Source organism: Psittacula echo (genome assembly GCF_963264785.1).
Source record: "Psittacula echo genome assembly, chromosome: 1".
NCBI classification, from domain to species: Eukaryota; Metazoa; Chordata; class Aves; order Psittaciformes; family Psittacidae; genus Psittacula; species Psittacula echo.
In genome coordinates, this window is record NC_137735.1 from 143,750,792 (window position 1) to 143,776,007 (window position 25,216).

At 37.1% G+C, this 25,216-nt stretch overlaps 1 protein-coding gene across 1 annotated transcript; it reads right to left on the minus strand.

The window, feature by feature from the left end:
- Positions 1-2,673: 2,673 nt before the first annotated feature.
- On the minus strand, positions 2,674-20,443 carry MLC1 (modulator of VRAC current 1; the record flags this gene model as incomplete). The annotated part of the gene is made up of 11 exons (XM_080631464.1): positions 2,674-2,748; positions 4,650-4,817; positions 6,244-6,366; positions 7,460-7,516; positions 8,481-8,597; positions 9,095-9,166; positions 10,094-10,195; positions 15,532-15,633; positions 15,723-15,776; positions 18,059-18,148; positions 20,264-20,443. 11 exons carry the CDS (start codon positions 20,441-20,443, stop codon positions 2,674-2,676), a joined length of 1,140 nt encoding a protein of 379 aa, XP_080487590.1.
- Between the last annotated feature and the right edge of the window lie 4,773 nt (positions 20,444-25,216).

Consider the following 25,216-nt stretch of genomic DNA (forward strand, 5'->3'; position numbering starts at 1 on the left):
CCATCCCACAAGGGGAGAGTAAGCGAGTGGCTGCATGGGGCTGAGCCACTGACTGGGGTTAAAACACAACAAGGAGCTATATCAGATTTTAAAAGATTTTTCTCCAGAAACAGGTCATCTCTACCGGACAGAAAAGAATCATTATAAACTGTTAACCAAAGAGGGTATGGCTTTTGAACAAATGAAACAGAAAGGTTAAGTGGAAAATAAATGTTAAAAAACTACTCCCAGGAAAACTCCAGTAAGCACTACATAAGGATATTTTAGACCTGTAGACCTCTCCTTCCTGAAAAAAGGAAGTATAAAAAGTAATCTTTGCTTATATTTGATGGTCATAACTTGATATTAACAAAACACTGATTAGAAAGTAATTGGCCAATATAAACTGTCTTCATGAGCACTTCTTTCTTCACTGCTTAAAGCTAGCCAGCATGATTTTCCTTTTGCATGGATCTGATTCATTATAACACATTCAACTCTATCACTGTTCTTTCATTCCTTGGCTGTTTTCCCTATATATATAAGGTAATATAAATATATTTATATATATTATATAAATATATATTATATAAATATAGGGACAGAAAAACAGTTTATTGTGAAATATCCCATACTAACATTAAACAGGTAACATGAGGTGAGGGAGAAAACATAAAACCTCATCTTTTGAAGATACTTTATGTAAGATACTACTATTTATAAAATGGATGACACTAACTTTTTCTCCTATCAGTTTCTCCCTGTGGAACTTCCCACTCAGTAACAAATAAAAGCACTTCTAACGTTTGAAAAATAACAGGAAATCATTATAACCCCACTGGGTTGCCAGGGAAGCCTGATCACTCCAGTTTCTGAAACTGATTTAGATTTCATTAGTTTGATCATGGATTCTCTTCAGAAACACAAGACCTAGATCACAAAACATGCAATTTTTTTATTTGAGAAACTCCTAACTCCAACAATAATTGACAGTGATCTACACACAAATCAACTGATTATATGGTCAGTCTAAAGTTGTAAGTCCTGGCAAGATCATGTGCCAGGGAATGTTTTCAAACAGGGAATGGAGAAGAGAAGAGGCATATGACCAAGGCAAAAAATAGGCAAAGGATATGATGGGAAGGGAGAAAATTAGTACTAACAAAAGACAAATGCACTGTCAGTCTACCTCCAGTGAGGCAGAAGTCCAATTCTACCTCCAGAGGGTATGAAGTCACATCCAAGATCTTAAAGAGGGCTACTATGAGTTTGCAGTGTGCTAAATTGGCTCAATCAGCACGAAACTATTTTTTGTTTTTAATTGATATATTTTCTGCAAGTTTAATCAGACAGGAGCCATGGCTAGCACAAGGGAAGAGGTCAAACAAGACAACCCCTTTCAGCACTGAGTCAGATCAGCTCATTAGCCTCGTAAAAATCTCCACTTTCAGCTGCTGGAGGGGAATGGTACACATACTTTTAAGAAGTCTGCTCTAAACTCGAAAGAGTATTCTCTATGTATTAATATGTCATAATAATTGTCAGCTTTCCCAAAACCAAAAGAAACATGATAATGTACCTGAAGGCTCTGCACTGCACGTATCTTTCTCTCTACTTCCCCTTCCTAAAAGCAAAGAGGGAAGTTCTGCAGCATGCTCTGAAAAAATTATTTGGGTTAATTAAAAAATAATGAAATCGAATGTCTAGAATCTCTCATAAACCATCAATAAAAGGATAAAAACAGAAAAACAATGAAGAAAACCACCAACTTGTCAGCAGCTATTTCCTTAGTTACACGAAAAAGGCTATCAACATGGAAATTTCTACAGCTCTCAAATTCTACGTGATCACACATATAATTCAACTAGGAGGAAAAGGCAGTCTGTATGAGGGATATCCCTTGTTTAAGGGCAGTTAGGTTATGTCAGTTTTAAAGATAGTTAGGAAAATAAATAAATTAAAAGTAACATACCAAAAAATACATTTTAATATATGAAAATACTCTTTCAATATCAGTATTATCTCCTGCTATTTGGCTGATTGCTTCTGTTTGTTTTTCTGGGTGTTTTTTGGCTAGCAGATGTTGTGGCTTGTGCTCTCAGTAAAAGCCCCTTCCCCCTTTAGCAGTCCAGAAATGGAAGCTTAATGGGAGAGAATATTCTGCTTTCACCTCTCCTATTCAAATGTCAACCCACAGTCTTGAATTTCCACATAATAAAGACTTTTATTTATATAAAAGCAATGAGATGCAAAACAACTTTACAACTCCTACAAAAGTGAAGTATAAGCAAAAATATCAATCATGAATGTACTCATAACTTTACAAAAGCATTTATCAGTTACACTGACTGCATAACTGCAGTTATAACAATCTCCTGCAAACATATGAAGCCTACTACATATTGCCATATTTTACTTTGCCACCAGCATAAATCCATGACTCATTATCTTTTTTCTAAAGGTATCTTGTAAAGCAACACTAGAATACAGATACTAACAGAAGACAGATGTGTTAAAAATATTATCAATATATTTAAAAATTATTAGAGAGACACATTATTTACTGTATTATTCCTTGGTTCCTACTGCTGCAACTATATTGCTGATAATATACTGAGAAGTTTATAAGCCTTAATTCAAACAGTTGTTTTACTGTACTGAGTTGTACTGTATAGTCTGTTTGCAGAATCCAAACTACTGAGCCATCTGCACCACAACTGCTTTCCAGGCTTTGTCTTTATCAAAATCCTTTAAGGTATTACTGGAAACCTGAAAGTAAACAAATTTCAGACAAATGGAAACGTGAAATAGTGCTTTGGTTAAAAAACAAAGTTCAAGCAAATACATATCTGAGAGAAGCTAGAGGAAAGTAAACATGAATAGTTACAGAGCTGTTAGATTATTCTATGCATTGTAAATTGCATAATTTTGTATATTACATAGCACACATTTATGATACAGAATTTAATAGGATACATTGCATTATACATGAGACATTTGGGTCAAATAAACTTGGCCAAATACCTATTTTAAACATGTAACTTGAGCCATTTTTTCAAATTTTTTGCCAAAATGCGTCTGAAAGCACTAGCACATAAATCTCTAAACCTAAAGTCAGAAGTACTCCCTACAGTGCAACTGAAGCAAGATTTACCTACATACATGCAAGCAAGCTAAGGTCTTGCCTAAGAACACAGACTACTGAGAAGCCAGCAGGTCTGACAACTTCATCTGTAACATTATTCATGTGTTTAAATACTAAATGTAAGCAAAAATGTGTTGCTATCCTGGACAAAATGCTCCTTTTAGCATTTAACTCACACCCAATTTCTCAGTGATTCACAAACTAGCAATATTTTCAGAAATAATCCCCAAAATAAATCTATTTAGCTGTGCCATGCCCTACATTCCAAACTGTGACTTGCAGGAGTGCTTCATCTTTCATGCAGAACATAACTCTCAGGACACAGATAGAGAACATAGGCAAGCTATACTGAATGCTCTCAGCAACCTGAGGGGACATAAATCCTCAGCTTCCGCTTTCCATTACCAGCTGTATAATGACTTAATTTCAGTCTCTGTTCTCAGTGCTTTCTATCCAGTGCTGTTTCAAGGCAGATGCTCTTTCTAGCACAGGGACTGAATCCAGCACACTCTAGTGCTGGGACATGCAGTAAGCATCCAGCTAACTTGAGTTACTCTTCCCTAGCCTTTAAGGATATGGCGCTTTGCTCCATACAGCAGAGGTGAGGAAAGCTTAAGGGCTACAGTGCTGTGCTAGGAGATGGATGTAGTTAACCTATGCATGCTGAAGAAAGCTGGGTTCCCCCAATCCCTGAAATAGCACTCCAGCCCCGAATGACTACATGAGAAGTGGTAACAGTAATACTGGCACCATCATGCTCTAAAAAAGTATGTGCCGTATCTGTGTCTGAAAGGATAGCTTGAACACGTAAATGCAGGAGGGAAATGGAAGGAAATCAAATTTGATCTTGAGACCTGGGATTCCAGGCATGCTTCTCTGAGCACTGCTTCATACTGTCCAGCACAGGCAGCCACTCATTCAGCTTGCCCACTGCTGTTTATACTCTTCAGGTTCCTAACTCTTTCCATTTCAAGTTCGGGGAGATTAAGAGCACAAACTCAGCTGAGTAAATTCACTCCCCCACAGCAAGTCTTGGAAAAGTGCTCTTATTCCACAGCCCAAAATTTCTGCCCACATTTAAAGTCAATTCCTTTCTTAATAGATGGCTATCTCATTATCAGAACATGGTCACACAAGGCCCATCATCTTTTCTGTAATTTCATTCTGACATATAAATAGCCATTATGGATTTGTGGATTAGGACTATCATTTTATCTTAGTACAACGATGAGCCTCGTCTCTAAGTGGGAGCCCATACTACAAATAAGAACAAAATGGGGTTTTAACCTTACAGCTGTTTTTCTTTTAACAGGACTTGTCACAGATTTACAGCTATTGTGTCTGTCATGCCCCAGTTACCATTTAACCAGCAAAATATTATCCCTTTATTACAAAATTCCCCAGTGCATGAACATTTTCACAGTCTTACAGACCGGCTTTTCAGTGTGATCTGAATTAAGTAACACAAAGCATTAAAAAAAATAAAATACGGGTTTTTAGACTTTATGATGGGTATAACACATACCTCCGTTGTTCTGAATTCCTGCTTTTTAGCCTGTGATGCTGTCCATGACGAATCATGTATTTTCATTTTTGTCTTGTAATTTACACACTGTATTACAGTTCCAATAGTAAGGCATGCCTGAATTAGCAGCATCAACATCAGAAGCAACAGGAGTACATCATACGATTGCTGAAAACGGATAAGAATAGGTTGTTAACTACTTGAATAAAATATTTTCTGCTGTTCCCACCTCCATATTCTTGGGATTTGTATCTAGATTTCATTTTTTAACTCAAATTATATTTTATATTTTATTGCAGCATGAAGCTTTAATTAAAATTTGAATGCCCAAGTTTGCTCAAAGTAGAACAGATCAATAATTTTTAGCAAAATGTTAATTTGACAAATGATCTTTTCCTCTAGAAATAGAACAGAATTGAGAAAACCATTCTCAAATATACAGACCCTCGCTGCTGGTTCTGTCCTGAGCAATGTCGCGGCTGGCTCTGTGCCTTGCTGGCTCTGACCTTTCCCTGCTGATCTGAATTCCTGGCTGACCTTGGATCTGCCACACTACTATGGACTTGTCTGGCAATCATTGAACTATTGGCTGAACCTGGTTGCCATGTCCATCCTTGTTTTTCTTTTTTTTTTGGGTACTGTAGGACTGCACAACGAGGCCACTGCCCTTGTCTGCCTTGCTGCCACCTTCTGCTCCATTGTTCACCCTCCTTTGCAGAGCAGCCCTTGCTGCATTCAGACAAGAAGTAGCCTAAGAATGTAAGAAATGCTCTGCAGGGTCACACCAACTGTTCAGTCTTCTGTCTCCAACATGTGCAACAGGAGAAGCTACTTAGACAGAACATGTAAATTGTGGCCACTTCCGGAGGTCCAACAACATGTTATGCTGCTCCAATAACAGAACAGGATCACATACTCCAAAGCTGGTTTTCCAGTCTCTAAGATGTCAGTCTAATAAACATTTTTTCTCTCTTCTAAAATTGCAAGTCTACTTCAGGACTAGTGTGTACTATGAGTCAAGACTCTTATTGACACTATTTTAACCCCATAAATGCTCCCTTGGCCATCACTTTCCACAAAGTGCTTTGCTAATCACTTTGATGGTAAAGCCCTAGAAAGCTCTTCAGCAATACACAGGTAACACTTCATAATGAAATGCTTTAAAATTTGCAAACTTTTTTTCTTCTCTGCCCCAATCCAGGCTTTAGAATGAATTCAAGTATAAGTTTACGATCCCAACTGTTGGTAGACATCCTAAGAAACAGGAAAAATACATTCCTCAAGTAAACCCAGAATCTGTAATTTATATACTATGAACTTATAAAAACCTCAAGGAATCCAGCATATTACATTTTATTTTTACTGATTTTTTAGAATAATATCCCATTTCTTTACAGCTGTAAGGGGGGGGGGACAAAATATTTAACATACGTAAAATTTTATCATTAGTTAAGTAACAGCTCTGAATAATTTCTGTAACATTTTAGCAATCTTTATAATGCAGCACCTTGTCTTCTTATACTTCCTAATTCATTCTTGTGTTGCTACTGTAATAGACAGATGTTAATTTTTTCAATTGCATAAAAATACATACTTTAACAGCAGGTGGATAATTTTTAAAGATGTCAACAACTTGCATGATACTAAAGGATAAGTATGCAGAAGCAGTAAACAACAATGGAGAGGTAACACTGCTGATGGCAATCAGGACCTCAACCTAAAAAAAGGGTAATAAATGTTAAACAAGAATAAAACCAAGTTAACATTTTGGTTTGTAAGCTATATCTCCTTGAAGTAAGCATACCAGAAGTGTGTAAACGTGTATAAGATTACAATATGAGACTAGTATTAAAAGCCACCCACACTGAGTGGAGAAACAGAAGCAAGCTTTGAATACATTGTTTCCTAGGCAAAACACTGTTGTTTTGTAATTCATTTTGCATTTAATATGGATGATGGGGTTTTTGTTTGATTTTAAAAATGCCTTTTATATGCAGATAGAAGAAGCAATACTCAATTTAGAGAGCCAGCATAGAAGCATTATGTACTCTTCAGTTTGTATGCAGTAATGAGAATTAACAGCAGATATTGCAGACTTACAACTTAAAATAACTATGTAAATAAGTTTGAGTGCTTTGAGGCAAATATTGTATTGCTGTACAATAGCAGCTGGGTTTTCATTCAAATATCATCCCACAGGGTCAAATTCTCACTTCAGTTGTGGTTATGCATAATTATTGAATTAAATATGGCTACATGACTATTACTTAGAATAGATGTTTTAAGGAGGCCTAACTACACATTTGGGACAGTAAAGGAATAAATGCACTCTACTGAACATTGTTAGCCCTTGTTGCTAGTTCTGCAGATGAAGAACTTCTTTAAAATATGTTCTAGGTCCAGAGAAGCCTGCACACCTCATTTTTTAATTTCAGAAACCACGGCTCTTAATGAAAGGAGAATAGAACAGAAAGGACCTCAGCTCCGGAGCATGAACACAGTTCTGGCCATACCATGAGGTATGTTGCTTTCCTATCATAGTATCCATTCCCAAAAAGCCAGCTTAAAAAAACCCCAAAACAACAGACCTTTGAATTATTTTCTAGAATTGGTGGAAACAAGTCTCCAAAAGACATATTGGATTTCTTTTCAGGAATATCAGCTTACACTCATGCTATCTATTTCTGTCACTTTTTGTGTAAGTAACTAAAAACAAGTGAGCAAATATGATTAATGCCCACTTACCACAGGCAAACTTTCTTAGCATTATTCCACCCTAACGACAAAATCAAAGAATTTTACACACTTACCAGACATTTACTTGGGTATTCAGCAGCTACATGACTTGCAATAGCACTTGGAAAGCACTAACAAAAAAGGGTAACAAATATTTACATACTTGAAAATTACGAAAATTACAATTGAGTTACAGTGATTCCCACCAGCCACAAATCACATCCTACATTTCCTGAAAGGGTAAAACTATATAGACTTATTATGACAGCATTAGAAATCAATTAATCAAATGAAGATAAAACTAATCTTCACTTAACTTGTATTTAATGAGCATCATGTATTAAAACTACACATACTGAAATATGATTATCCTCAAAACCTGACACTTCTACATAAAAATCTAACGAACCATACTGAACTTTGTTAATTCTGAATGCTGAAAAACCTGTTTATTATCTTTTCTACTTCATGCTGAGGGAGGAGCCATATGTAAATCTAACGGTCATTGTCTTCTTTCTCAACTGGTTCAACTTGTGGCAAGCAGGGCAGCACAGCATCTGTTAGAATCCACTGCTCCTAGGTACAGGTTGTTATTAGTGACAATGGTTACCAATTACAGTCTCAGGCTTTTAAGACAGTTAAGGCTGACAGGCTAAAGACAATGTCCTAAGGATTCTACCACACTGAAACTACACTCAACTTTTATTTTACAGCCTGAAATATTCTAAAACCTAGGATTTGGATATACTGCACTTCTAATATCCTTGTTATAAGGCTCATTTCCATTTTACTGAACTGAGGACTGAAAATGTATCAGAATATTTTATAAGATAAAACCAAAATAGATTTTGTATCTATATTTTTTGTATCTATTTTTTTGTATCTATTTTTTTTGTATCTATATTTTTGACTGTAAATCAAAATAGAACAAGCATATTGCATGAGTATATTAAGCATATTGAAGCACTAATTCATTTGGTAAGCAGCAACTGCCAATTACTGTTAAGGCCAAATATTCCAGTAGGGAAAGGGGAAAAGAAAAAAAGAAGTCAAATGCATTGTTTTAAAAGAGTACCTTCATTTTGCACTACTTACAGCAACTAAGATCCAAAAGAATGTTACTGAAAGATATGGACCTGAGACTAGAACATCCATATTCAAAGCAATTATTCCACCAAATACTGATGAAATTCCTATAATCACCTCAATCACCTAAACCAAAAAAGAGCACACAAATTATTAAAAGTGCATTTGAACACCAACTTTCCTATTTGCATATAGAAAGGAACTCACTGGGAGAAAAAAAATGCATTTGTGCTATTAAGCTATACATGAAGTCATAGAATCATAGAATCATAGAAGTCAAGTGTTCTTCAGATATAAAATATAGCAAAACTCCACCTGACTTAAGTGAAAATAAGATCAGCTTCATTATACATAATTATGCTCTCATTTAGTAGCTCCACTGAACAACTATTTATACTATTTATCCTTAAGTCATTAAGTTGTTTCATTCCTATTACCCATGGCAGTTATATTTATCTTAAAATGTTCCTTTTTAGAATATTACAAGATACAGCTCTCATTTATTGTCCTTGTTCTTACTTTAAAAATCTTATGCTGATTTTTTTCTAGCTTTAAAGCATCTTAGCACTTAGAAAGGTGAAAGAACAAATTGATTTAATGAAAGAAAACAACACTTTTCTTACTGAGTATGACTTCAGAATTCGAGTAGGAAAGCTGACATTGCTCAAAACGATTGTACTGTCATATGCAGTATTCTAGAGGGGAACAAAAAATCATGATCAAAAAATATACAAGGCAATACATTTCTTTCTGATATCCTGTACAACCTGTTACAGACCCTAACGGTGGCATGCAGTGTCTGGCCCATGATTGCTGACAGTGACACACCATGGTGTTCACCAGTGCCAGACCACATCAATTACATTAAAACAAATAAGGTAGTCCCAGATTAGCTGTTGTACAGCCACCATTCAACAATCAAATACTGTCATCTCATCTCCCCTTTCCACCTTAAATACACATGCTTTCTTCCTGAGCTTTCAGATTTTACTGATGTGGTTAAGAAGTAACTGAAGGAGATCAGGACATTAGATGACTTTTATCTAGCAAGCAATGCTTCCACTGGAACACAAAATGACATGGCACATTTGCTTCATTATTACCTAAAAGAACTCCTGCTGTGGAAAAATGAGAATGGAATGTGGGAGAGCACTTGTGACTAAAGAAACTTTTACCTATTGCTCCATTCCTGAGCCAATATTCATTGTGGTATACATGACAAATACTATCTCCACTTCAGGCTTCGAAAAGGCATCGCTTGCATAAATAGAAGTCACAGTACTCTAATGTTTCATACAGCATTAAGTTTTGTTCTACAAAACAGAAATAAAACATTTGCCATGCCACAAGATATTCAAAGAACCCAGTGCTGTATAATTTCAACAAGACATTTTGCAGTGGACCCATTACACAGCTAAAGATAGAAGAGACTATTACTGTTTCGTACAGTACTTTTATTTATTGTTCAAATCTAGTTTAACCACATAATATGAAGCATATACTGGACTTGCCAGTAACTTGTCTAAGGATGTAATACAGAAAAATCCAATACTTGTTAACACACAAAAAATAAACCCAGAAAGACATTTTTTAAGACATTTTTAATCCTTAAAGATACCTACTTTCTTTCTCGTACAGCAGTCTTCGGTAGACCTAGCAGAAATGATCACAGTAGTTGCCATGAAAATTTCCAGCAGAATAAGTAGAATCAAGTTGAAATTTATCTGTCAGTAAAATCCCAGACATAAATGAGTTACAACTTTAATATTAAAAATAAAGGAGGGGGCAGGGTCCAGCAGGATTCAGAAGGCTGTCTATTTTCTGTGACATTCAGACATATCTATTAATTAAGTATCTTGCTGTTTTCTTTGTTCTTGATGAATTTCTAGGACAACACTTATCTGTCTACATAATGCCCAGAATGCATATCCTAATAAATTAATGTTTATTTGAATATTCTGCCTGAAAATTTTATCACTGTCTTCCAGTAGAGCACTTAATGACAAGGGGGTGATTGCTGGGTACATTTGCATTTTGCAGGACCTTCCATGTGAAACCAGAACACTGCAGGAGATCATGGAATATCCACAGGAACAGAAAGAGGACAAACAAAAGCAAGCCTGAGTAGGCCAGGTGCTAAGGCAATCCACTGCACAAGGGAAAAAGGGTCACAGGCTCCTAACCCCTATGCTGCAATCCAAGTGGAGCAATACACTGTCTAATGCTGAATGATTGCACAATCCAACGAACTGGGCCAAGAATCCCAGGTCTGTGCTCTACCTAGTCTTAGTAGAACACTGATGAATACTCTTACTGGCATCATAACCCTTGCAGGTCTAACACTACAATATTGAAACAAGGATGCTGGTATTCTTCCTGACATCCTGCTCATCTTCAGGAGACAAGTAAGTGAATGCAATACCTAATATTTCTCTTTGGTTCCTTATTATCTCATCAAAAAGAGGTAGACACATGGGCTGAATCACTTTCTAGAGGCACACAAGTTAAGATGTGTGTCTTGTCTTCAAAACCACCATGTTTTTCCACTGGCAGCCCAAGAAAACATTTGGTGGTTAGGTCAGGCCGTTGGGCAAAGTACCAAAAGTTTAGGGAGAACTGGCTTCATCCAGAACCTGTGTAATTACAGCAAAACACTGTTCAATGACTTAGAACAGAATTAGATCATTCCTTCATGTCAGAACTGCTTTGTAGATGACTTGAATCTCAGTTTTTCTCTGGCATGTATCTTGTAGCACACATTTTTTGAAAAAGAACATAAGAGGCAGATTTGAGAGGCTTTTTGGGGCACCAAAAATCATCCTTCTCAGGAAATCATAACTAGAACTATGTGCCTTGCATTACACAACACAATGTACAGTTGTACTAGAGACATAAACAGCAATAAATATCGTAGGGGTAAGCTTCTAGGGAAAGTGCTAGCATGAAGAATAAAGACATTATTTGGCAAAAGGTGTCAAACATGTGGCCTGCAGAACAATTTAATCCACTGTGTAAATTCCTGTGATTTGGATGTGTTTTCACACATAGTGCTGGTACTGACATAGGCTGGCAAGGCCACGCTGTACAGTGCAGTGCCAAGTGGACATACAAGTTTGAGTCCAGCACTGTAACTACGTGGATTGACTAGCTCCTTTAGTGCTATGTATAGGAAGTAAATAACAGAAACTGGCAAAGTAACAGTAAATAAATTAGATTTTTTTAATTTAACTTTTTTTTAATTTAACCTTTATCTTTTATGTTTTTTCTGATACGACATGTCTAGAGTATCAGAAAGAGCATTCCACTCATAAAATTAATTCAATGCCTCTAGACAAAAATGAAATTATCTCCAGTTTTGGAGTTTAGGTGGTTTAGTTGTTCTGGTTTGTTTGTTTTGTCTACAACTACCACTGTACATAAAATCTACCACTGGATACAGAGAACCAAGTAAACTGCGTCCCTAATCCTCTTCCACGACTACGGAAAATGCAAGTGCAACTGCACCAGGTATTAAAAACATGGTTCCCTGAAACTGTATGAAAAGGTTGAATTAAATTTCAAATTTAAATCATCTAAAGTTCAATGTAGTTGCTTAAATATATACTTCTAACATGATTTAAGATATCCTACAGATGTTTGAAGACATCTGCACAGATCTGGCAAATAATGACAAGTGACCTAAAGGAGACTGAAGCCTTCTTGGACCAGTGGCTAGAGCAAGGCAGGACAAGTGAGCACATACCTAATGGAGACAAACGTTTATGGTTAGGTAACCAAATTAAGCACCCACACTTCAGTATCTGTGTGCACCCACATTGTCTACACTTCCACTACTGCCAGTGGAGACCTAGTCTACAAACAAAAGAGGGGAAACCACAAAAGCTACTGGATAAACCAGTTGCTGGAGGTGAGGTTCAATTATACCGGCTGCTAATGCCATTTGAAATACTCTAGCATATTGGACATGCCTGCATAAATGGGATGTACAACACAAGACTGATGGGACAATCCCACCTACCCAGACTAGAAGAAGAACTCAAGCAGAATATCTCACAGCATTTTTAAAATGAAAGATGTCTAGGTTCAGGCCACAGAATCCTGCCTTAGCCATCTATGCTGACGCAAACAAGACTGTACTGCAGAGCCCCAACAACTGTATCATCTCAACTACAATGGAGGTACAGACACTTAACTTGCCAGGGGACAATAAATGTATGTACTCAATTTGGAGTTAATTTGAATCCCGTTCAAGATCTGAACACTTTCAGTTGCAGTGGCCAGCATGCACAAGGTTCCACTCATTTTTGTCCATCAGGCTTATTGCCCTGAGAGCTGGGAAGTAACAGAATGGCAGCAGTGACAGTTTGTATCTGCCCATCCTATCCGTCCTGCACATCAATCGCATGCTAACTACAGAACTGCACCCTACTGGAATGGCGTCACAGAGTCACAGCCTAGGACATGGCTTGTATCTTGTATTCCATTTATCTATTTAAACTAATTTTGTAGAGTTATCCATCAAGATGAGTAACACTAATGAAGAATTACCCAGGTCATTTATAAGAGGGGTGGGGTGGGTGTTAAATGTGAATTGCCTTGATTGGATAAACTTAACCTTTTTATGAGTCTTACTACTCTTAAACTACAGGGAGTGATTTCACATCAGACCAAGTATTATTTTCTTGTGCAGTTTCCCATGGGGAGGGAAAATAAACACGACGATGAAAGAACATTTAGAGATGGTATCCTACATTTTCTTTGTACCACATGGGTAATGGAAAACAGCTGGCAGTGAACTGCCAAACAGTGAGACTGTCCCACTGAAACAGGATTCTTCAAAGAGGAGAGTCAGCACCATGAGTAACTCTTAACTCAGAAAGTTTCAAAAGGTCTTCAGAGCCAGCTTTGCATGGTTATCCTGACATAGCTTTGTTCAGTGATCAATGACATGGCATGGGCACGCAACAGGCAGTGAAAAGAATTAAAACCACAAAGCCAAAGATATCTTGTGTATGTTATTGCAGACAACTAACATTTGCCACAGAGAGAATTTGCCTTGTTATAAATTGTTTGTCACTTTTCCAGTCTAACATAATCTTTTTTCAAATGGTTTCATCTGCCTTGAAAATACCAAAGCTCTTAATATTTAAAAATAGAAAATGCAAATTCTTAAGCAATCTAAAAACTACTCACTTCAAAAGTATGCAGCTGAAGTTTAGCCCTTACACCCAGGGCCAGCTCAAAGCTTCTCAAAAGCATATGCAAAACTGATTTTATCACACTAGGACTCATAACAAAGAAACTGCTGTGGTGGCAAAATGCATCCCTTGGGCCCACCTTTCCTGAGCAGATATAGCCCTCCACTGTCCCAACAGCACTGAGATCCTGCCTACCAGGGGAAAGGAATGCAAAGGGTCTGGTAGTCTCCAGTCATACTTCTCTGCTGGTTTCTCCCAGAGTGCTTGGACTGGTTTCTAATATTTGAACTCTCTACCAAGAGAGGGAGGGAAAAGGGAAAAGGCAGTACCCCCATGTCTGTCTTGTATATGATTACTTTAGCTCCAACAGCCTAAGACACTTGAGGGGGCAAATGCATGAACTGCTACACTAGCAATAAGCTAGGAAAGGCTGTGCAAAGAACTGACCAGTGTAAACTGTCCTGAGATACACACAGAACGCAGGGGGCCATGACATTGTCCCATCAAACACAGGACAAAACTGCCCACGTGTAAAGCCAGTACTACTTGAATTCAAGTGATCTGACTGTCCAGAGTGCTAAATCTTCACAGCTCTGCTTGACTACAGCATTCCATCTCTCTGAAAATTAGGCTAGCTGCACAGATAGACGTGTGAAGCTAAACTTAGTTATCTAATTTAAAATGCAGGTTTGTAAGTATTGGCCTAATATACTGTGCTTCCTAAAGGAAAGTAAACACAGTTAATTTAAAAGTTCAGCTTCTGTGATGTTATTAAAATAGCACAATTAAAATAGTTTTCCTATGAGAAAAGTCTTTCATTACTAACACTAATTCAGATTTGCTATATTATTATAGGGAGCCATTATTACTGCTGAGCTCTTAGTTTCAACAACAGCTGATATGAAGGGAGAACTGAACAACAGCACATGAGAGTAGTCATTCACCTTTATATGAAATGTATGCCAGTGTATTGAGTACTGATCTTCTGTGATAGTCTTATTATGAATATTCATCCATAATAATGATAATATCTATCACTATGTTATTTATTCATACATGTAATATCGTTATGTAGTACAGAGGTCTCAGGACATTTTACCATAGCAAAAGAAAGAAAAGAAGTAACAAAACCACCCTATAGTTCTACTGTTCTGCTCAGACTACCAAAGCTTGTGACTCAAGTCCAGTTAACTCTTCCCAGCATGTGTGCTTCAAATGAAATAATAGCTGCATTCTCTTTGTTGATGATGTATAAGAAAAATGTTCATCAAAAGTTTCTTTCCTGGTGGCCTCACAAGCAAAACCATCAACTAAAGAAAATCCAGGAAAGGATTGTACTTAATCTGATTATTAAATGTCCTAGAAGCAGCACTGTTTGGACACATTCTCATTTCAGTACAATTCATCCCTAAAAGCTGGCTAATCTATAAATGAGCTACTAATTTATTTTCCATTTTCTCTTCTGACCCCACTCTTTCAAAAAAAACCCAAACAAACAAAAAACCACACCAAAACTTGCTATAGTCAACAGAAAAATAAAGTCAGTGGATAAAACTGATCACATTTGAAGATTTAATTCATGGGTTTGAACTTTGAATACAAGACAGGAAAGTTGTTTCCATATTTATCTCCTCTAAATTAGCTGCATCATGTGTCTTTTAGCCACGTAAGTTTTCATCTCTGATGTCAAGTTTCCAATCTTGCCTTACTCAGAAAAGTAAAGTTACTGCTAGATGAACTCTCCTGACAGACTAAAGCAGGAATATCAGGGTACTGACAACATGTAATATCCACCCACCTCCCCCCGCCTTTTCTTAACAAAGATCAATGTAGCACAATTAGGAATTGTTTCAGTAACTTACATTTATAGCTGATGGATTGAGGACAAGTTTGCATCCAAACCAAATTAAACATGTTGTTGTAACAGCAAATGTAGAGACAAACAAAATTTGAAAATTGGGTATCTGAAAAACAGGTTCAGAAATGAGTTTCTTTCTCATTTTAACCACCAGGGGCGAGTGGGGGGAGATAACTGATAGTAAAATATACTTACCACATTAATTTTATTCCTTGCTATAGCAAAGCTCACAACTGCTGAAGGAATACACTGGAAAAATGAAAAGAGAAGACTAGTGGGATATTCTGCAGAAAGGTTCTTACACATATTTCTATACATACTTTTATTTGGACTGAATTAATTTCTGAATTCACTTCACTTGGAAAAAGAGAAGATCGCAAACTCTGAGGAAAGCTTCACTCTTGTCTGAGCTCATTAATTACAACCGGTGGATTCCGTATTCGTTCATATCCCTCCACATCCCTCAGTTTTGACTAGCTACCAAGAACAATGCGATGAGTAAAATAAAGAAAGTCTTTCATGAGGCTCTTCATGCCTTTGTTAGTTTAAATTAACTCTAGAAGGCCTAGAGATCTGCGAGCAAAAGAAAAAATACCGCTACTCCCAAACTGGGCCTCCAGATTTTTTTAAACACACACAGTCATAGTTGTGTAAGCTAAAATTTGGCCAGTCTCAACACAGTTCTGAAGAACTTTGTAAAAACTGATCTATTGAGTGAAATTACACTTTCAGAATTGTGCCTGGGATCTCCACTATGTTCACTAGGAACTGTGTGTCTACACTTAAGGACAGAGCTTAAGGGCATTAAGTGCTTAAGGGCATCAGTGCTTAAGGGCACCAGAATTTAAGGGCATTAGTGTTCAGATGTGTGTAAAGATTTCTGTAAAGACATTTGTAAAGAAATGCAGCATTTGTTACATAATTCATTATTTAACATGAAACATAATATTTTTAGTTGAATATATTTTCATTTTGCTTATTAGAATTGTTGTAACTTTAAGCATTTGTGTAAGATAGAGTTGGACCTGTAATGGTACCATATCTATTGTGGTGGGCAATAGCTAAGGAGTAGAGAAATTGCTTGTAAAACTTTTCACTTATGCATGGTTTTTCCATTTAGCTCTGCCCTTAAGTTTAGAAACACAGTTCCTAGTGAACATAGTGGAGATCCCAGGCACAATTCTTAAGAGTGTAATTTGACTCAATAGATCAATTTTTACAAAGTCCTTCAGAACTGTGTTGAGACTGGCCAACAATGGAACCACTATAACTTGATTAATATCAACATTTAAAATTCTTGGCAACACTTCCCTAACTCCTAAATGACCTGTACTTAACATAATTAAAACATCTTTTAATGTCCTGGATACCCTAGGGTCTCAGGAACACTATGTGACTATGTTTATGCAACCAAATCTTACTACTAACCAAGACGTTTGAACAAGTCTGGAGAGCAATTCAGCTCATGCTGAACTAGATACTTAGTGGCCAGCTGGCTATACAGCTGTCTAGGCTCTTACAACTATACTGACTGAAAATCCAACTCCAGTATCTGGAGTAGGAGCTGTAACATCTTGCTCGCATACAGACATCCAAATGTGCACATCTTCATTCACAGCAAGGCATTCAAACCCAATCTGATAACCTTCTGCATCTGCCAGATCTTTGGAAATTCTCAATAAATACAAAGAGATAAGATTTGGGGCAGAAAAAAAGACATCTCGGTAACTAACGTTGCAGAGAATAACACATCAGTGAAGATACTAACATCAAAAATTACTTCAATTTTATTCTAACATCTCTAGCAGAAACATAAGCAGCAACTCACGCACAGAGTAACTGCTGGGACTTGTTTAAGTAAAGCACTAGTCTTGCACCTAACTTCAAACAAATCTGCAAATCAAGTTGTGAAAATAACAATGACAGAACAGAATCCTGCCATGAACAAAGTATGTACATCAGACTCATCTGACGTACACAGATCTGTAGATAAAGCATATATATGTATAGCAAGAAAAAAAATGAGCCCCTAAAAATATAGTAAAAAATACTGGACTTTGGAAAATGTCAGACATTTTTAAAGCATATTTTACTAATAAAATAATAATATTCAAGAGAACTTTAGTCTGCTTCAGTACTTGGACATTACAGCAAAAAAACCTGAAAAAGTAATACTTAAAAAAACAATCTGAAATACATTCTGATAGCAGATAGCCAGGAAATTCCCCAGAGACATAACAATGCAAAAATTTGTAAAACTTTCTTAGAATCAGGCACAGAAAAACCGTTCATGCAGTTAACTACCGCATGCCAATAGTGAGCTGGTTAACAAAAATGGGAGCAAAAACCAGTTGTCTTTATGACAACTTTTATTCCTTTAACCATGAGATGAAAACTCATTTAATGAATAGAATTAAATCTTCCATGAGGTTAGTAGTAAAAAGACAGAATAAAAGACAATAAACCCACAAAAATTATTTACTATTGATTTTGCTGACAAATGGCCACAGCAAATAATTAAGAATGCTTACTGAACCTGCTGCACAACGTAAGTAATCCATTTCAGAGGGAAAAAGATTTCCTAGATATAGTGAAAATCCAGAAGTGATAAGGAGGCAAGTCTGCAAAGTAACAAATAAGATAAATCAATATAAATAAAATATTTTTTAAAAAAATTGGTCAGATAGAAATCAGTAATTCCTTTCATATTAAGCTACTGATGAACATTAAATAACGCAGTCTTTGTGTCAATAATTTTGAAGGAAAATATCAAAACATGCTGAGTTCTGGATATGACATTTTGCTGGTTACCAGGACTTAATACTGAACAATATAATCATGTCTGAATCAAACACTGTGCCCTGATTTGGCATATACCTAATAAAAGGCTCAAAAGGTAATTACAGTGTTCAGGGGTAAAAATGTTTCAGAAACCTCAGCTAAACCTCTACTTTGCATTCTCTGCCTGGTTCCACCAACATTCATTAAGCATATGGGCAGCTGGGCAGTTATCAACTAGAACACAGTAACAAAAATAGTATTAGGATACATTAATGAAGATTTTTCCATCTACATGCCTGCCTTTCCCCAAGCTCTCTTCCTGCTTTGCTCCAGTTGCATACCATGTTCCAACTCCTGTTCCCTTGCTAACTCTGTTTATTTCCTAACTATCAGAGTTACAATCTCAACAATAATGATCAGTGTATTCCACTAATATTTTTCTTTTTGGGTGTCATTTCTAAGTAGGCATTTCTTTGAAGTGGCTAGGGAAGATAAGAGACAGAATGGCTCTTTTATTTAGGTGTTTTTTCATGTTACAAAATTATGGTGGGTCTTTAAAAAGTCATTATCAGAAAAATACAGAAAATAAGGACAGTGTATGTGTGCGTATAAGCACACACACAGGGAATTCTGGCAGACTGGAAGAACAGTACTTATAGAACACAACTTGAAATTGTGCTTGAAGCACAGTGAATTGTTCCAGCACAAGAACAACCCATACTAGCAGCCACGTTGATGTTTGAAACTGTTCCCTGAAGTAGAGAGTTCTGTTCACTATGACTTCTGTTGCTCAGCATACAGACTTTCTGGACACTGTCTTTCAGAAGAGCTGAGGGAGATTAACTACTTGGGAGAAAAATTAAATTGGAATGGATTGGACTAGTTTATTAATAATATTGTATTTTCATTTATCCATAAAATTCATGTTTCTTGATAATATGACTTCAGCATAATATGACTTTCAGCAAATTATCATTAAACATCAGTGTCCCCAATCTTTCACAACAACTCAGTAAAAAGGAGAAAGCTAATTACAATCAGTTTTCCTCTTTGACAATTGAGAAAATTTAAAGCGAAGAAAGCAACTCTTCTTTTGCTCTTTTTTTAATGTAACTACATCTGAAAGGAAATCCAAGTTTTGCAGATTGACAGAAAGGAAAAATGTTCAGCTGAGTCCATGAAAATAAGGCAATTCTTTTATTCACTGTGGAAAAACAAGTAATTACTGTATTAACAGTGAAATATTTCAGCTCTTAATAAAAATTGCTCTTGAAAACACATGAGCTGACACAAAAAGAAAAGATCAAATTCTAATTACTATAATGAAGTTTAATTAACTTGGCTCAGAACATGAAGAAGCACATGATGTACAGGCAAGTCCTACGATTCTAGCAGTGACCCAAATCACATCATCGTGACATTCATGTAAGAAACACAAGTATATACCTCACTACATGAACATTCTACCAAATAACTACACTACTATGGAACCCTGAAAGATTAATGTGGCAGATAAGTACCATTAATGCCATATTAATTTAATGACAATACTATCATGGCAAGTAAAGTACTTGTAACAGTTAAAAATATGTTAAAAGAACGCATATGATCAGGATACTTTACATCCTTTACCAACAGGCACTGCTTATGTATACAGATGGGTTGATATTTACCACTACCACACTTATTCTCTGTTCATGTTATATGATTAATGTAAAAATAAAAGTCAGCCTTCATATAGCATCTTTGATTAGTGCAATTATCTGAAGAATACCATTCATCAATTAAGCGTTACATTCTAAATTTGCTAAATATGTTCCTTTCTGTACAAACATTTATATTCAATGCTACCAGTGATGGAATTTTGAGTCCCCAGACAACATGGAACAGAACAGATTACTGAGCACTAAGACCTCACCCACATTCTTAAATTTTGTATCATTTAAAGTACTTACTCCCATCAGCAAAGAAAAGATCCATGTCTTGTAACTAAAGCACGGATGCAGCCTTTTTGATAGCTGGAGGTCACTGGATTTGATATCTGGTATATAATTTCCATTCTCTTGTTTTCCCCGCTCCAAAGTTGGCATCCTGTCATAGCTAAATTCTTCTCTGTAACCTTCTTCCCTGGTCATAACACTTCACAGAGGCAGTTAAATAATAATAATGGAAATGCAAATGATGAAGAAAGGCCAAAAATACAATTCACAGAGTCAGATCAGTGCTCAACTTGGGGTTGTTTACTTAAAATAAAATAAATAAAAGCAATATTTAGTAACAAGCTGTAGTTACATTTCCAAATATGTAACCATGCTAACAACTTACTTGCATACTATAAATAATTACATCCTGTAGCCACGGTTCATAACAATGCAGCATAAATACCAACAAAATGAATGCTTATGTATCTGTGATAGCACAATAGACTTTTATTTCAACATCTAAGAACCATTTTGGAGGTGCTTAGTTTAAGAGTAACTCTATAACCAAAGATTTTTTATCTTCTTTTTTCTTAAAACAAAACAAAACCGAACTCCACAAACAACTCTAGGACAGAAAGTAAAGTTAACCATGATTAGATATTAACTTCCATTTTACTTTAACACTTCTTATCAGGTATATAAAATGTCAGACTTCACTGTGAATCCGACAAACTCATATACTTACAGTAACTTAGCTACAGCAAACTGTTTCTAATTTACCCAGTAAAACCATTTCTCTTGTTCACTTAGCCCTTTTTTGTTCATCTCACTCTTGCCAATCTGTTCAAATACCTTGAGGAGTATCTTATCTTAGAATTAAGTTACTGCAGATTTTTCAACAGTCAAAAACCTTCATGCTTACCTTCAACTGAAAAGTTAACTGTCAGTTTAGAACAGTCCTGTGAACACAGCTGCCTGTACACTTTGTGATATTCTCACCGTTCAGTGAGTCATGCCGTCTTTGAAAAGTTCTCCCTTACACTTTGGCTTTCAACAACATCTATTCAGATACGGAACAAAAGCACAGCAAGAACTTCAGTTAAGCCAGGGAACAGGAAAATGCCTCCTGAATTTTAATTAACAGAACACACTAGAAAATGACGGTACTACATTCTCATAGGGCTGCTTCCAAATCAGACCAACAAATTAAAAAAGTTTCAAGTCTCATTTTTATTTGAGCACTACCCCTTACTTGGCATCTTTAGCAAAAACCTCCCTCACATTGTACCACTTTTAGTAATTCTACCAGCCCGTGATAACAATATTTAACAATCAGTTCTTGTTTCAAGAGAGCAAATGCTACTTACAATGCAGTTTTCCCCTAGAATACACTGCAGATAAAAATTCAAGTATTCAAGTATCCCAACAAGTTGGAAGGTTAGACAGTTGAGTTAGAAATCTATCAAGAATATTATCTTCACTGTAGAACTCTATCTTCTTCAACTAACACTAGTTTTCTAGAGTGTCCAGATAAACCCTGCATGCTCCAATTGTGCTGACATTCATACTTACAGAACACCACGATGACTAAACAATGTATTTTAGCTCTAGCTGGCAGCAGTGACATGCAATGGCCAGTGCACGTTGGATCCAGTCCTGCTGCTTATTAGGCAAGGGGGGGGGGGGGGGGGGGAAGAAAAGAATGCTTTTATCTTGAAGATGTTGGCACCTTGACAGCTGCAGCAATGACAGGGTCTTTTGTCCAAACTTTAAACACTCTTGTAACCAAGACACAATTAAATCTTCAGTACTCTGAAGGGCATCACCTTTAAAGTATGCTAGAGAAACTTCAGAACAGCACAACTTCTCAGTTTGTACGGGCTGCAGATTTTGCTCTTCTTGTCATGTCAGCCAATACTGAAAGAATATTAAAATGTTACAATTGTTTTAATAGACTGAAATATGGAAATCAAAGACAGCACCAGACACAGCTGCAAACTGCCTTAGGAAAGGGGGCAAAAAGACTGTAGTCAAGCAAATAAGTAATTAAGCCTTCTGTTCCTCTGTTTTCAATGAATGCTAGGTACTGGTTTGCTCTAACATAAACTACCACAGATATAAAACAGGATCATATTTTATCCCTTTCGACCAATTTAGGGGTATCAGCTTTTTCTTTTTTTTTTTTTTTGTTTTTTTTTTTTTTACACAAAATTGGTGAGCTATTCAGGTATTTAATTGATCTGATCTCTTTGAACAAAAAAGAATTTATAAAGTCCTGTGCCACTGAAGGAACAGGGCTCAAAACCTAGAACTTTTTGTTCACAATTCCAAGTGTTTCAGCCAGTACTGTATCTGAAAGGCTCCTCTCGCAAGCATGGCACTGCAGCGCTTCCTCTGGTTATGGTGAAATTTCTTCTGCTCCCTTCACTGTGCAGTTCTCAGTATTTGCCATTTTCCTTTTTGCACAGAGCTTCATCACACAACTGCTGTACCCTCTGCATTCTGCATCAGTGTCAACAAAACCCACTTAAACTTCAGTTTCTACTCTAAAAATCTTCTGGGCCTCTTATTTTCAGTTCTCTTCGTTTCATGTTCTTGATTGCACAAAAAGTCTTGGGTCATTTTTGTGTATACACAAGCACAGGGCAAGATTGGGTAGCCAAAGCACAAGTCACAGGCCAAGATCTTCTAATGGTAGGTAAGGTACAAAGGTACTGTACAAAGAAATTCCGTCTAATTTTAAAAGTGCATAGGAAACCTACACAAACACTGCAGGAAAAAGAACAATGCTGACAAATATTACAGGCTTCTGAAAAGGATTCACAAATTATGAGTTTCTATTGTAAGTTACGCCAAAAGATATCACAGGATGAAAATCAAATCAAATCATGAGAGGCTATGAAGAACTACTTACTTCCACCACTGAAATGACCACTGAACAAGGTCAGACTGCCTGAAGCAGCCATAGTAGATAATAGGTGTCCTGGATTCAGCAGTAGCAGTCATTTTTTCTCCTTCTTACCTGGTGCAGTGCTGTGGTTTTGGCTTTCGGCCTGGGAACAGCACTGATAACACCAATGTCTTTAGTTACTGCTCAAATGTTTAGTCTGACCAAGGACTTTCTGATTCTCATGCTCTGCCAGGGAGGAGGGGAAGCCGGGAGGAAGCAGAGACAGGACACCTGACCCAAACTAGCCAAAGAGGTATTCCATACCACAGCACGTCATGCCCAGGAGGTAAACTGAGAGTTACCCAGAAGGGCGAGTTCACTGCTGGGGTGGGGCGAGGTATCGGTTGGCGGGCGGTGAGCAGTTGTATTCTCTTCCCTTGTTATTTCCCTTAACATTATTATTATTGGTGGCAGCAGTAGTGGTTTGTGTTATACCTTAGTTACTGAACTGCTCTTATCTCAACCCGTGAGAGTTACATTCTTTCGATTCTCCTCCCCATCCCTCCAGGAGCAGGAAGAGGAAGAAGCTGGGGGGAGTGAGCAAGCAAGACTGCATGGCTGACTGAGTTTAAACCATGACAATAGTCATTTGCCAGAGCTGTGCCATGTGAGCATCCCCACAGTAACCAAAAAGATAAAACACAGATTTACAATTATAATTTCAAGGGACAATGGGATAATAAAGTACATAAACTTGACATAGTCCTGCTTTTGTATCAGTAATTAATAAAAAACGATACTGTCCTGGACCAGTTTCCCTAGCACTGAACCCAGGCTCATGCCCATGTTCCCAAACCTAAATGCAAAAACATAGAGCACTGAATCTCAGAGAATCCAGCAGTTAAAATACTTTAAATGAATATATCTAGAAGTGGAGGGTGGGGCTCTCTCAGCACTTTTCTAAAACGCTAACTGACTACAGACATTCATATACATTTCCCCTCCCATCAGCTTCATCTCAGTTACTCCAGAGCAAGACACTGGAACCTGCGTGTAATTACTGGCAATCAGAATTTCTTCCAGTCTAGCAACTGTACAGAACTCTATAAAAGTGTTAACAATCTGTAATGCACTCCTAGCCCTTCTTTACCTAAATAATGCTGAGCTAACCATACAAGTAGAAAATAAAAAGTTGCCAAAGACTACTGCTACTCTAGTCTTAGATTCTAACCACAGACTATGTTGCCTTTCTACAACAGCCATGAAGCAGTTCCCTATAAAAGTATACTCTGCTCTGCTCAACTTCCTAAAGCACCTCCTGTAACAGTCTTATGAGGCACTTTCCACTTACATTACTGGGATGTTAAGCTCATCAACTCAAGAACTATGTTTTGTGAAACACTTCTTGTTCAACAGAATTTAAAGAGGGCTTACAGAAGATACTTAAAGTGTGTGAAGAGAACTAGTAAAAATATCAACTATGGAAACAGTAAGCAACTGTCAATGAAATTTGATTTCCTCTACAGCCACAGCACCTCCTACATTAATGATATAAAGACAAAAACACTTTTTTTCTTTTAACCGAGTCTATAATAATCTACAACTTCTTCTATCATTTTGAAACTGGCTGCTACTGAGATTAGAGACCAGTGGAGACTACTGATGACTGGTGTTCCTCAGGGACTGGTATTGGGACCAACGTTGTTCAACATCTTTGTCAGTGACATGGCCAGTGGGATTGAGTGTGCCCTTAGCAAGCTTGCTGACAACACCAAGCTGTGTGGCTCAGTTGATACACTGGAGGGAAGGAATGCCATCCAGAGGGATCTTGACACGCTTGTGAGGTGGCCAATGCCAACCTCATGAAGTTCAACAATGTGAAGGGCAAGGTCCTGAACCTGGGTCAGGGCAATCCCAAGCACAGCTATAGAGAACGGACTGAGTGCAGCCCCAAGGAGAAGGACTTGGGGGTGTTGGTTGACAAGAAGCTCAACACGAGGCGACAGTGTGCACTCGCAGCCCAGAAAGCCAACCATATCCTGGGCTGCATCCGAAAGGGCATGACCAGCAGGTCAAGGGAGGTGATCCTGCCCCTC